At 39.3% G+C, this 15341-nt stretch overlaps 1 protein-coding gene across 2 annotated transcripts in view; it reads left to right on the top strand.

Annotated features, from left to right (window-relative positions):
• Positions 1-15341, top strand: part of LOC113035008 (B-cadherin-like) — a 70015-nt gene that overhangs the window by 38779 nt on the left and 15895 nt on the right. The window contains exons 1-9 of one of the 2 annotated variants that reach the window (XM_026190234.2): positions 2510-3293; positions 4383-4497; positions 7777-7865; positions 8013-8234; positions 9453-9593; positions 10626-10781; positions 11512-11653; positions 11962-12134; positions 12690-12818. In XM_026190234.2, coding sequence (XP_026046019.2) covers positions 3243-3293; positions 4383-4497; positions 7777-7865; positions 8013-8234; positions 9453-9593; positions 10626-10781; positions 11512-11653; positions 11962-12134; positions 12690-12818 — 1218 coding nt within the window. In that variant the 5' untranslated portion in view covers positions 2510-3242. Of the gene's footprint in view, positions 1-2509; positions 3294-4382; positions 4498-7776; positions 7866-8012; positions 8235-9452; positions 9594-10625; positions 10782-11511; positions 11654-11961; positions 12135-12689; positions 12819-15341 lie in introns of those variants that run through there. The other variant, XM_080287819.1, reaches the window with a different exon arrangement.

Here is a 15341-nt window from a genome sequence, read left to right as displayed (position 1 = left end):
TTGTATGTGCTTTGTCTCTAGGGGCCACCGTATGTGACTGATGCAAGCCAGATCCTTTTATTTAGCAAAACTGTGATTAATAGTTAAATATTATTGTTGAGGGGCACAGACAGGACCCCACCCCGCTCTGCACGTGCCTGATTTTAAGTATAAAATGGAATCCTGTTGTTGCATAGAGAACAGAAGTGCACCAAAAGTTTGTGGTCACGTGACCTGTGTGCTTTGAACTGCGTTTCCAAACATCTGCGCTCGACACATTGTCGAAATGTCAGTATCTGCAGAATGTGGCTTGCTGAGCTCAGACTCAGAGCACTGTTGGTAATACTGCTGCCAGCTCCTACTATCTGCTGTGTATCTGTGAAGTCAAGGGCGTAGATTTCGTTTTGGCATTGGTGGGGACGAATGATTCAGTTTTTTTTCCCTTTTGTCTTTGCTTCTTGATAACAAAAGGAGAAATGTACTTGCCTACATATGCTATTCTACATGCTTTTAAACCATTTAAAATTACAATTGATAGTTTTATATGTGAGTTATATAATGCTAAATTACAATTAAACAAATGACTAAGTATTTTAGACTTTGGTTTACTTCAGCCATATTCAATATAAATCAGGTATCATACAAAAATAAAAATAACTTCATATTCAGCAGGGCTGGACTGGGACAAAATATCGGCATTTTGACTAGTGGTCCCACCATGGTATTATAGGAAAAGTCATAAATCCTTTGAAGCCTTTATAATTAAACTTAAACCTACACCACCTTCCCTATTCTGGTATTCTAAACAGTAACACCTCATTTATAATTACATATACCTATAACTAAAAGGGTTGCTAACTCCCAGCAAAAAAAGAAAAAAAGTAGGGAACCACTCCCCCACCCTCTGCCTCAAGATGCTTAACTAACAAAACCGATTTAAATTTAATGCGCGTATAAAACAAATGCACATAAATCTATTATTTTTCTCCAGTAATTAAATAGATTCAACATCTTTCTTCAACAGAATTGCAGACTGCACAGAAGGTACCTTAACAAAGTAAAGAATACTATAACTTACTAGGGTATATACTAACGAGACTTAATATTTACTGAATACAATAATGGATTTCTATACATTTTACATCAGATGAAAATGTTGGTTGAAAGATTCAGGTAATTATTTGTTAAAAGCGAGACATTTTAAATGAGAATAAGAAAGAAAAGTATTTCTTTGTGCCCCCCTCTCCCTGTTAATGCCCTACATGCCCCCTGGCAAAACTTTGCTAGACCCGCCCCTGCACAGTTACCAGCTGTCAGCTACTTAGAAAAGGATCCTGGTGTTATTTCTCAGAAACAGTTCATAACTTCTCTTCAACTCATGTCACCTAAAAGGTAAACCTGTTTCTCCATCACAGCTCTGACGATTCAGTAAGGACATCTCCTGGTTTCATCTTCATGTTTCCCTCTCACCACATATCCAAACCGACATCTTGACCAGCAGGTTTACAGCTGTGGCTCCAGCAAACATCAGCTGATACTAGAAATTAATATTAAATAAATGCTAACAACAGCTGATCAAGCTTAAACGTGCTGCTGTTGTTTAATGCGACCTCCGCTGGTTTCATCTTTCTGGCGCAGAGAGAAAAGCCGATCAGCTGATCATTGATCAGTTTCATGATTGAATTAGCAACTTTCTAGCTGAAGTAGTACGGGACAAATCGCGTTCCTTTTCACCTTAACTTTAAAGTTTGACCTCCTCGGCTGTAATTGGTCCAGGCCAGAGTCGATCATGACCAACTGGCCAATCCACCACCGTTCATTTATACCGTTAAAAAAAGAAAAGGAAGAAAACCCCATCGGCCCATAAAAACGAAAAATCACGAGCGGCCCACTGGGCAAATGCCCGGTATGCCCGATGGCCAGTCCAGCCCTGAAATACAGTCATGACAATAAACATGAGTTCAAGGACTTAACAACATTACTTCAGTTATGTTGTCAGTGACCTCGCCTCTCCACCTCTGTCTGAGCTACAACATGGCAGAGCTGCCTCTGTCACCTGATAAATAACAGTGAGACATTCAAATACATGCAGTCACACATGTGCTTCAAATACAGTCATTGAAACAACAGGTCATCATCCAATTCCACCTGTGATCTTGTGTCACCATTACTCTCTGAGCTTTGTGTTGGTTCTTCTGTCACCTGACAAATAGGACATACATGACAATAAGAATAAAATGTGCAGCTGCTTCAGTGTTTCTGTCAAATTGTGCAGATCTTGACTCATCAGTAATGTTTGTAGGGTGAGTGCATTTTTACAACAATTTGTGCAAACTGCACTGCAAGGTGGAATATTTGCAAAATCGTGATTACCTCATGATATTTTGTCTCAAAAATTAACCCTATGAATATGTCAGTGCCATTAGGATAAAATTGTCACCAACATTTTGACTTTAGACATATAATTTTAACAGCCTCTGTAAACTAATATCCTGGCTCGCTCGAGGCTACGTTTTCTCTGACAGTTTCAATCAAAATTAGAAATGCTGCTCTTGGAGTGCTGCCTGTTGTGCAGTTAGTTTCCAAAACACGTTATTAATGGGTACATACAATTTTAGACTAATGTGGGCCAAAGCCTAGCATAGCCTGTAACATTATTATGACGGACACATTTTATGAGTGAACTTGAGTTTAAGTGACTTACAGGTTTCTTTGAAAAATACTTTCTTATATCCAGGTTCTTCCTTTTTGCTGCCATCCTCCTCTCCTCCTGGCAGCGCAGGCTTGCCGCTGCTAAAACTAAACAGAGCTCACTGAAAAGCACAGCCAATCACATTGGCCATATTTCTCACATGACGTAGGACTCAAGTAGAGAACATAATTTAACTCTTTCTGCACCGCTGGGTGAATGAGACGCTGACAGATGTTTTTTTGTTTTTTCTTTCTATCGGGTTGTTTTTCTTTACTCAAAGAGATCAAATTATTGGTGGGGACAATTCAATAATTGCCGGATATTGGTGGGGACATGTCCCTTCCGTCCATGCCAAATCTACGCCCTTGTGTGAAGTACTCAGGAACAGAAACAGAAACTACCATGTTATGTCTCTTTACGCATGACGGAACCAGGGTGTTGCGCACCTGTAACCTGACATCATCTGCTGAAAGTACTTAAACTTACTTCCATCCAGCTCACACCCAGTTACTGAAGCTACAATTACGGTGCGACAGGAAGAACAGGAATATTAAAAAGGGGATTTGGAGAGATGGGGACCGCTTGGTTCGCGGTTTTTGGCGCTTTAGTCATCGTTTTTCAGGTGAGACGTCTTCCTTTTGTTATAATTAATTTCTGCCATTTTCCATTCTGTTTAAAGTTACTTAAAATAAATATGGTTAACCCTTGTATGGTGTTCGGGTCTGTGAGACCCGTGTTCAGTTTTTTTCAACAGAAAAATTAAACAATTAATTATTTTTTCACGTGTAAATGTGTTGTGTCTTTCCACTCACTCCACTTGATTATAACTGATTTATTTATAACATTTTATATAAAAGAAAAACGAGAAGCACATTAATTCATAAATGTGATCTAACAAAGGTAAAGGGAAAAAATTAACCATGTTTCCTGTTCATATGTCTTGTAATTGGGATGAAGTAAACATCTGTTGAGTAATTTAACATAAAATTGTTTGATAGTGTTAATTTGGAAAGCCAAAACTCTAGCGGGTCCACCAGACCCATGAACACTGGCTGAGTAACAAAAATACGAACACCACACAAGGGTTAATGTTACATTACCTGCTGCAATTAAATAAAATTAGATTCATTTTCATGTGGAAAGCACCAAGTCAAAACAACAGTCACCTCAAAACCCCAGCAATCTAAGAACCACCTAGGAGCAAGTACTTGGCGACAGTGGCAAGGAAAAACTCCCTTTTAACAGGAAGAAACCTCCAGGAGATCCAGACTCACGGAGGAGCAGACACATTTGTTGTGTTTATGCATCAAGTAACCTTTTATTGTAAGAAGAACACTTTTATTAGTCATAGCACTTGCTGATGCTCTTTAAATGGGCAGAAAAAACTTGTGCAGGATTTAAAAACTAATTAATCTGTTTCACAGGCATAGCAGGCTTTTTTCCCCATATCCCTCCACGTTGATTCCCATTATTCCACTGATGATGTTGTGTTTTGTAGTTTTATTGTTTCCTCTGAAAAATGGCATATACACATTTCTTAAAGTATTCATATTATGCGATGCAACAAAAGTATTTTAATTGTTGTTTAAAATGCCAGTTATAGTTATTGTTATATTGTCTTGTGTTATTCAGTTACTCTTATTTTCTCTTGCTTATGATTAGTTACTTTATTATTACAGGTCCAACCAAAATACTCTTTCTCCTCTTCTAGGTCTCATCACCAGAAATAGCTGCGAGGTCGACATGTGTGCCTGGATTTGAGTCAGAGCTGTTGATTTTCAGAGTGTGCAGGGAACACCTGAGGACGGGCATGAGACTGGGCAGAGGTAAGAACAACCCAGGAATCTAGTGTCTTACTGGTAACCTGAATGAAATGGTTGATGTTTCTTAACATCCAGTAGAATATCATAATAGATATGTGAGGATTTGTTTATACAAACCTGTGGGAGCATTTAGACGTGAGTTACAGCCCTACATGAAAAAACTTTTGTAAACGATTCCTCATGCCCAGATGGCCTTTAACAGGTTAGCTGCTTACGTTGTTCTCGGTTGAAACCCAAACAACATCATACCATTTGTTCCAGATTAAGTTTGTCAGAATATTCGAGTTCCCAATCAGAATTTTCATCTGGACCTTAACTCCAAGTTTCATCTTGGAAATTAGCAGCATCCTCCATTTAATTGTTGTCAGTCCAAGATGGCAGCAATGAAGGTAACAATACTATAATTTTTAATCTGTTCTGCCACAAACTGTTGTTTGTGATCACTAAATAAAGCATATGTAAGGCACTGACAAGGCTGTGTCCAGACACCCATATTAACCCCCCCAACCCCAAAAAAACAAACAAAAAAACAACAACTATGATGCTGTATTGCTTGCAATGTATTAATAGCTCTACCTTGCTTTGAAGTAAAACACGTCTGTTTTTTGGTGCTTTTCCAGCTTAACTAGTTGTGGCATCCAACTGCATCTGAGTTGTAAGGTTTCTGGAATGCAGATTCAGCTCTCACACTGCTCACAAATACTTTTAACCTCAGGTCAGAGCAATGTCACCAAGCCTGTTTAGCAGGTTTTGCTATTCAGATGTTATGAAGCACTGAAAGAGAAGGAGAACTCTGTTGGTTTCATAAAACTGAAAGATGATATAAAACATAAGTGGACTGTAGCCTTTTTCAAATTAACTGTAGTTATGCAGGCTTTAACATGAATATTCACTTGTTGCCTTGCTTTATTTGCCTTTAGTTGCTTTTATATAGTGCCAAATCACAACAAAAGTCACTAAGGTGAAAACAGAGAGAAAGAAAACTATGAATACATTTTGGCACTTCAATTCAAGTGGGGATGAAAAACTGCCTTTTAAAAGGAAGTAACATCAAACAGAACCAGGCTCAGAGGAAAGCATCTGCCATCACCGGGTGGGGGGTGAGGCGAGGAACACTGAAATAATATTCATATCAAAAGTCTTGCGCGACATACAACATAATGTCGAGCAAACAATTTAATTTCACAGATGCAGGTATTCATTGTCATTCACACAATTAAATTCCTTACATGTAAACATTTCGTTACATTTAAACACACAAAGAATAAAGAGGAAGAGCAGTTAGTGAGACAGTGATGTCAGGTGGAGTGAAAGAAACTGTTTTTCTCGTATCTAAAAGAGTTTTAGATACGAGTTTAAGAGTCTCGCAGTACTTGTGACATACTGATCTTTGCTGGGAAAAATATAGCAGGATTCCTTCGTCAAACCACCTGCTTAACAAGCTGTGAAGAAGAGTTTACTTTTCAGCTCCCCCAATTCACCACTGTTTGTTTTACACAGCAAAAAAGCTACATTATAGTATTGTACTATAATCACACCTGTAGGATGTGATTATAGATGAACAGATAAGACCCACATAGTGTTTCAGTTGCACACTTTGACAGCAGCTGTGGCTTTCTATCACAGTGCTACCTGTGCCGTGGAGGGGTGGGTGTAAAGAGAGGCATCAGGTTTACTAGAATTTATTGTTTTATTATAATAGATTTTTAGGCTTTAGTAACAAAATATTGCCAATTTAGGATAATACAAAAGATAAATCGTTTGTATTAAATGTTACTATTTCAAATCATAGAAATAAAAGCTTTTTTGCCTGCAAAAAATGTACAGGGGCCAGTGTAAACTCTGTGCTACTGACCTGAGGCCGTTAAACTGGACACTGAATTATTAAGATTAGTTTTTAACATTAATTAATCTACATTATCAGAGCATCTATTTCCAGCTCCAGGAAACTTCAATGTGCAGGACAAGACTCAGTTCTGAGAATGTTTATGCTCACTTTGCTTCATTTTAGCCGCCACATGTGCAACGTATGCACTCATTTACTAGTGCATGTAGACACACACACAAGAACACATGCACACGAACAACAAACATTTTTCTCTTTTTTCCCTTGTCTCTTGAAAATGTACTGTTGCTCATTAATAAGAAGTATTTCTAATCCAGTTCTACCCATTATCCAGTGGAATCATGGGTAAAACTGGTTAAGAAACAAAGAGCAGCCTCCAGCAAAATTCAGTACTTAGCAAAATAAAAAAGAAATTTCCTGCCTCAGGTGGAAACCACAAAAATATTTATCACGATATACATTTGAAAATTTGCGATAACGATATAACTGACGATATAATTGACACTAGACAAAATACTTTACAACTCCACAACTTTCTTAGTGCAAAAAAAAAACATCAATGTATTTTCACTTAAACAAGCAGCTGTTTTTTGCATTAAAGCTATATAAAAATTTAACAGTGCAAATGCAAAATCCTTGCTGACAGTTTAACCAAAAGGCATTTCCAGTGGAAACTGGCTGACATATCCTCAGCATAACCATGTATAATATCCACAAAACTTAAAAAGAGCTTATACACACAATATACGGTAATGTTAAGCACAGTACGTATCACTCCGCGAGGCTCCTCCCTACGATAAACGTAATGCTCCGACAATCCATCAAGTGTTGCGGGTTTGAAGCTTAGCAAAGTCGTACTAAAGCATCAGTCAGTAAACACAACCAGAATTCATACATAAGGCACACGGGATTATATGGGGCACTGTCGATTTTCAGAAAAATCAAAGGATTGATTTTAAGTGCGCCGTATTTTCCAAAAAACACAGTAATAATGACGGCCCGCTAGCATGCGCTACCAAAAATAGTGCTTTGTTGTGTATCTGACGGCTAAACCAGTTCCACACTGAAGTTTTCACATTTTTACAAACCAATTCTGGTTCATCTGTTTCATTCAACGATCCGCTTTCGCCCTTCTCATTCTCTGTCGCCGCCGTGCCTTTTTCGCCATGTGCGTATGAAAACAAAGGCACAGCGCATGCGCGTTTTACCCAAATTCTATTGCGATACTTCATTTTCTTGTCATTGCCCAACATTATATCGGTATTACCGTGAACGATATGATATGGCCCAGCCCCAGTGAGTATTCTGTTGGAAAACACTAAAAAATACAGCAACACTACCAGCAGGACATATGCAGCAAGGTGGTGTAGACTTGCCAGTTATTTCATTACATGTTCCACATTTATAATGATTCACTTTTTTCTATCCTTTCTCAGTGGGCTTCACTGACTGCACAAACCGCACAATATTTCTTTTCGGCACTGATGACAATCGCTTTGGTGTAAAGGCAGATGGTGTATTAATGGTGAGTTAACTTGACGGCAAAGTTGGAATTACTGTAAAAATCACAGGAAAGTTTGTATAATTGTTCTAATGAAATGTAGAAACTCATTTCTAATGAATTGAAGTGTAGTGGATGCACTAATAAAACTTTTGTTTTTTTACTTTCCAGGTAAACAGAGAAGTTGTTCTTTATAATGGACACCAGAATTTCTTCATCCACTCATGGGACTCTCAAGGTCAGAAAATAACAGTTCCAGTCAGGGTAGTTCATTATGAGCATCACCGTGGACACCATCATGGTCATCAATGTGGAAAGCACCACAATGGAGACCACATAGAATACAGTCATCAGCATCACAGTACTGAAGTGAAGTCTGCTGACCACGCAGAGGTAGACACTGTTTCATACGGGACTGTTTAATGTTTTATAGACACTGTTTAATGGGGCATGAAGGAAAAGTTCAAATCTATTTATATTTTTTCCAAAACTACACATTTACAGACAGGGCAGGACTGATAATCTGGCATATTGGACATTTTTCTGGTCCACTGCACACTGACAGCATCCCATTCAATCATTCCACCTGACACAGCCTTCGCTGTGGCAAACAGGTGGAGCTGAAAAGCTGAAAGAAAACAATAAAAAGAATATAAGTGGTACCAGCAACTAGTAACTGGGCCTCACAGTCACAGGATGATGCTGCTAGCACCAGCTGTGGAGGAGTGAGGAAGAAGTGATGGAAGATTAGATTAATGTGGTAAGAAAAGTGAAATGAATGGCTACTTTATCCATGAGCCACTGCTAACAGCTAAAGTGTAACTTTTAATGCTAGGGCCAATTTTTTTGTCGCAATCCATTCCATTCAGATGTGAAGGTTGTTTCTGGAAATCATCTCTTTATTTTGCATGAGAGGCCAGACTTTTACCTAATGTAATTTTTTGTGAAGTGTTCTCCCAGCTTCATGAAAGTCTTTCAAACTGATTTTTCGGACATTGAAAATTATTTAAAAAGTAGCCAAACTGGTCCTTGGTACCCGAGAAGGGAATGTTTTTTCAAGCTTAATTTTAACCTTGCAGCTTAACCTTAAGCTGCAAGTGTTGACTTGATGGATGTACATGGGCGTAAAACTCTTATCAGCTGTTTCTACTGAGTTTTGTGGGGCTGGGATGATGTCTTTGTAAATGTGTGACAGGACTGAACACACTAACACCTCATGGAAAACCTCAAATTTAAAATTCTGCTCCTCAAATACAATACTTGAGTAATCAATCCCCATTTTATCTTAATGACCTTAAAGTACCGTATCACCCCATTAGAGCATTTCGCTCTCAGACTCTGGGCTTACTTGTGGTTCCTAGAGTGTTAAAAGTATAATAGAGAGGCAGAGCCTTCAGCTTTCAAGTCCCTCTTTTGAGGAACAGCTTCCAATTTTTCTAATATTTTGTTCGATTTTTAATCTATGAATCAGCTGTCTTAGGTTAAAAATGGTGTAGACGATACACAGTCACAGATTCTGAGATATATTATAAGATCTGTGGTCCTCATTACAATTTCTGAGTCTTCTTCTGTTCATGCTTTTGCCAACAATATGTCTGCATGTTTTCCCAGAATGCCACTGATCCACAAGCGCATGTTCTTCAATTCCCCAAGTCTCTTGGAGGACTGAGGAGGAGGAAGAGAGACTGGGTTATTCCTCCTCTCAAAGTTTCTGAGAATCAGAGAGGAACCTATCCCCTAAAAGTAGCTCAGGTAAGGGGAACTGAATGACTTTTGTTGACATTATTTGTGGACAGGATTTCTCTGTTGTTCCTCTGCAGTCAGCACGTGTTTTTCCCATTTTTAGTTGTCACTATTGAATCTCCAGAATTTCCAGTTTTTTTAGATGCCTCTTAGTTATGAGCTAACTTTGTTAATTCTAGATAAATAAAATATCTATGAAAGAGAATGAAAAGTTATTGCTTTAGGGAAAGATCTAAAGTTTATGTGCAGTAATGAGAGCAAGATGTTGGCAGTTAGTACATTGACACTTGTTTTATTACTGTCTTTTCCATACTGTGTGTTGGAAATTGTTGGAATAACATAATTATTCTAAGAAAACTACAGAGTTGTGTTTCACGCTATATACTGTATATTGGTTAATTTATCTTACGACATCCACTACTGTGCTGTCTTTCTCTGCTCTCTTATGTTTGATATCAGGATAACCAGGATTCTGTTGAATATTAATGTGCATAGCCTCTTTGCTGTTGTATAAACGTTAAATGAACTGGTTCATGAACAGAAATTTTTTTACTTCTTCATTCTCTTTCTGAGCACTCAGAGTGCTTTATACAACTTGTCCTATTCATACGAGGACTTTTTCCCATGCTTTTTTTGTGAAAGTGCTTTCTAACATTCACAAACATTATAAAGCAAATCATGGTTAGTATCTTACTCAAGGATATTTGAAAAGCAGAGTGAAGTAGATAGGGATTGAACCACCAACCTTATGATCAGTAAATTACCTGCTTGACATCCTGAGCAACAGCTATCCCAGAACTGTTATCCTCATCACTGAGAGTGATTTAAGTCAATGTGGTTTTTTCCAGATCCGCTTAGAGAATCTAGCAATCTTATTGATTTGAGATCACAAGATGACTGAATCATTCTGATCTGTGTATCAGGATAACCAAGAATCTCTTGATATTTTTGAAGATGAACTTGCACAGCTTCTTTATTGTTGCATAACCTTTACCATAGACAGTGAGAGTGATCTAACTCAGTCCTGTGTGTTTTTTCCAGATCCGCTCCAATGAAGATAAAACAAGGAAGGTCTTTTACAGCATCACTGGTCCAGGAGCTGATCTGCCTCCTGTTGGTCGTTTCAGAATGGACAGAGAGACTGGAAATCTGTATGTAACACAGCCACTTGACAGAGAGGAAACAGCCGAATATCTAGTAAGCATCCCCACTTTGTCCAAATGTTTTCCAAAGTGTGTATCTTTTGATGATCATCAAAAGATACACACTTTCATCACACTTGATGATGAAGGCTTTTATTCTGATTATCCTTTCATGTGGAGTGACTTTGGAAAACTTTTTTATAAACATTTTATGTTATAAGTTCTGTTAAAATTGTTTGTTTTTGATGTTCTTTGTACATCACATAAAAGAATCAGCCCCCATCTTATCTTAATGACCTTAAAGTACCGTATCACCCCAATTAAGTGCTCTCAGACTGCAGGCTTACTTGTGGTTCTTAGAATATTTAAAGTACTCTTCTGTGGAACCAGCTTCCAGTTTGGATTTGAGAGATAGACACCCTCTCTACTTTTAAGATTAGGCTGAGAACTTAGAACTTTTTTCACTCATTGTGTTTATACACTGCTCTGCATTCAATTATTAGTTATTATCAATCTCTAGCTTTCATGTCAGCGTGTCTTTTGTTTTGTCTCCCTTCTCTCGGGGTGAGAGAAGGGAGACAAAACAAAAGACACGCTGACATGAAACCAGTAGCAGCAGGTGGCACACAAAAGAAAAGAATCACAACAAAAGTCACATCAAGACACTAAAATCTTTGCTTTGTTTGTATTGTGTGTAGATTAAAGGTGTAGAGATAAATGAATTAATTTAAAGGTGAATCTGAAACTTTCTGAATCAAACATGTTGAAATCTTTTGCCTGTGTAGTTTGAAGCACATGCTGTGGCTGATGGAGCAGGACAAGCTGAGGCTCCTATGGAGATTATAGTACGTGTGATCGACCAGAACGACAACAAACCTTATTTTACGACAGACTACAAAGCAAATGTTGCTGAGGCCACGACCATTGGTATGTTTAAACATATTTTTGACATTATTTTGTTTTCTTGTTGGCACTTATTTGCAGTTTTCTTTATTTTTGCTACTATCTACAATTCTCATCAATAGAAATCAATGTAGTGCAGAGGTTTAAATGCAATGAATTTTAAGACATTCAGAAACCTTCAGAACCTTCAGAAAATTACAATGTGGGTTGGAATGAAATTAGACTTTTTACGCTAACTCTATTTTGATTTAATAAATACTTAAATGAAGCAATGTGAAGACCTTCTAAAACTTCTGCTCTTTATTTCCTTTTTCTGAATTCCTCCACTCCAGGGACTGAGGTGGTTAGGGTTGAGGCCAAAGATGACGATGAGCCAAGTACTGACAACTCAGAGCTCCGCTATCGTATTCTGAACCAGGACCCACCGCTGCCCACTGACAACATGTTTGAAATCAACCCAATTACTGGAAGCATCAGAATCACTGGTAGAGGACTGGATAGAGAGGTAAGACCTGTTAAACACATTTAAAACACAAGTGTCCTTTTACGCCTAAGTACTGAAAAAGCATTTTTATGAATCAGGATCAGTAGTCTGCCTGTCACTGCTAGAAATCAATCACAAAGAGGGCACTGCACCAAAAACACTGCTGGTGATTTCTTGGATAATGATAATATTTACCTTTGAAGTAAAACCTGAATTTACTGCTGAAAACAAACACTGTTCTTGAAGCTTAACTTTTACTTTAGAGTCTAATGGTCTCCATTTCTAGTTTGTGTCATGCTTGTCAGTTTCACCACTGCTTGGTGAATAATACACTATATTTAAAAAGTTTGACTAAGGCTAATATCAGATAATGGCATCAGGTTTGCATGTATTTGTCATAAGCAAAATATTCTATGAGTTTATCTTCAGCTTTTCAGCAGAATGCCAGGCCTTCATAGGTGAAGGGTTTTAGTCAGTTTGAAAGCCGTGTGTTACAGAGGTCTGTAAACTGATGTCAGTGTTCCCTCCTTCCTGTTGATGAGCTGATCTACCTTAACAGTCCTCGTCTCTTAACAGAAATATCCACAGTACACTCTGACAGTACAAGCAGCAGATATGGCAGGAGAAGGGTTAACTGGACAAACAAAAGTCATCCTCACGGTGACGGACAGCAATGACAACATTCCAGTCTTCACTCAGAAATCTGTAAGTACAAAGTACTGGTAACTGGAAACTTCCTGTTTAACTGCTGCTTTTTCACTCTGTTAAAGCAGAACACATTCAGTCTGTATCTAGCTGCCTTACTAATGTTGCACTCACACATACTGCCACAGCTAATGCACACCATTTAACAAAATAAGTCCACAGCATGTGCAGTGATGCATGTGAAATAAGAAATGACACAAGGAAAAAGTATTGAACATGCTTACTGATGTTTAATACTCCATCCAAAAGTATTTTGGATTCAAGATGCCTCCTTTATGGAGAAACTAGTCGCATGCATGCACACAAGCAGTTTTCAAATCCTGAAGCTTCTGTGGGGCACTTCTATGAATTCTGAAAATGTATAGACAGAGCCGAAGCTCAGGTGGATTCTGGTCTCAGGGCTGGGCCATTCTAGCAGCTTTATTATCTTTCTCTGTTACCAACTGAGTCTTTCCTTGGCTTTGTGTTTGGAATCATTGTCTTACTGAAAGCGACCATCCTTGCCTCATCTTCATCATCTTGGTAGATGGCATGGTGAGTGGGCATGCAGACCATGGCAGTTGAGTGCATTGCTTATTACTTTCTTTGAAACAATTGTAACTACTGCATCCACCCTGCAGGGGCCTGTCCTTCCATAATGGTTCCTACTCTTGCTCCTCTTTCTTGGGTTTCTGCTGCTTGAGTTATTCTCTAAGCACGTGGTCAGTCATGGCCATCTTTTAAGCAATGGTTTAACTAGAGCCAGCTTGAAAGTCTGTTGTCCAGCCATCATCTTCTCCTTATCCGAGGCCGGGTTGCAGGGGACGCAGCCTAAGCAGAGAAGCCCAGACCTCCCTCTCCCCGGCCACCTCCTCCAGCTTGTCCAGGGAACACCAAGGCGTTCCCAGACCAACTGAGAGGTATAATCTCTCAAGCGTGTCCTGTCCCTCCTCCAAGTGGGACACACTCGGAACACCTCACCCAGGAGGCATCCTTGTCAGATGCACGAACCACCTCATCTGGCTTCTTTCAATGTGCAAGAGCAGCGGCTCTACTCTGAGACCCTCCCGGATGACTGAACTTCTCCCCCTATCTCTAAGGGAGATTCCAGCCACCCTTCAGAGGAAGCTAATTTCCACCCCTTGTATCCGCAATCTCATTCTTTCGGTCACTACCCACAGCTCGTGACCATAGTTGAGGGTAGGGATGTAGGTCGACCGGTAAATTGAGAGCTTTGCTTTTACGCTCAGCTCTCTCTTTATCTTTTAGAGAGCTTGTCCATTCAGACACTGAGTCCGAATGGACCATGTTCAGCACCTCCATTGCCGAAGCTGCTACACTGAGCTGCAAACCGCAAGGTTGTTGGAGTCTGTCGTGATGGTAACCCCTGAACCAAATGGTGGACACCAGAGGTGAAGGGAGGCACCAGGCTAAAGAAGGAGTCCTATTGGGCTTGGTTAGCCTGTGGGACTCCGGAGGCAGCTGATAGGTATCGACAGGCCAAGCGGAATGCGGCTCGGGCAGTGGCTGAAGCAAAAACTCGGATGTGGAAGAAGTTTGGAGAGGCCATGGAAAAAGACTTTTGGTCTGGTATGAATAGCCGGTTATTAGCGATAGGTTCATCTCGGTTGTGGGCAAAAGACCTGCAACTGACAAATAAAGGCTATCTCATCTCTCATCTCATCATATTTAAGATTTTAGTATTAATTAATGGTAGGACTTGAGCCGTCTTGTAGGAATTGGGTCTGAAAGAAATGTTCATCCTTTACTAGAAGTGATTACCAAAGTTAACTCAGAAAGATCTCTTGGAAAAAATTGTCTAAATAAATATCAGTGGTATTAAAAGTAGCTGCACATAATTTTATGTTTGTGATTTGTTGGAGTGTTTTTTTTTCTTTAATGGCTAAAATTTTATTTGTGAAGAAATTCATGATGTCATTATTATATACCATCAACAGAATGGTTGGCTTAACAAAGCTCTGACATTTGACATATACATGTGAGTCTGGCTGCGGTGCTGAAGAGAAACCGAGGATTGTTCTTATTTTCTTTAACCTCCTAAGACCCGAACTCTTCCACGGCATGCATTTTAATTTCCCTTTGATATTTGGGCTGGTTGGGACCTGATGAACTACCTGATTTTTTTTACCATGACTTCATCCACAGCAAGGTCCTCTGGTTTCTGTCGATGTGAATTATAATTTTACAGAATTTACATTTACCCTTAGCCAGCAGTTTTAAATGTCCCTCAGTGTCGCCTTTTCTAGTCCCTGGAAGGCACTTGACTATGATTGCTGGTGTCTCTAGCTTCACATGTCCCAGAACATCCATCTCCACTTTTCCAAGGCCGGGTTGGGGGGGGAGGCAGCAGCCTAAGAAGAAAAGTCCTGACCACCCTCTTTCCGGCCACCTCCTCCAGCTTATCCGGGGTAACACCAAGGCATTCCCACACCAGCTGAGAGATATAATTTCTCCAGCGTGTCATTGGTCTGCGCTGCAACATGCTTGGGACACCTCACCCAGGAGGCACCTAGGAACCATCAT

Source organism: Astatotilapia calliptera, chromosome 13 (assembly GCF_964374335.1).
Source record: "Astatotilapia calliptera chromosome 13, fAstCal68.1, whole genome shotgun sequence".
In the NCBI taxonomy this organism is placed as follows: domain Eukaryota; kingdom Metazoa; phylum Chordata; class Actinopteri; order Cichliformes; family Cichlidae; genus Astatotilapia; species Astatotilapia calliptera.
Note: the sequence above shows the minus strand (reverse complement) of the source record. Positions and strands in the feature narration are given on the sequence as shown.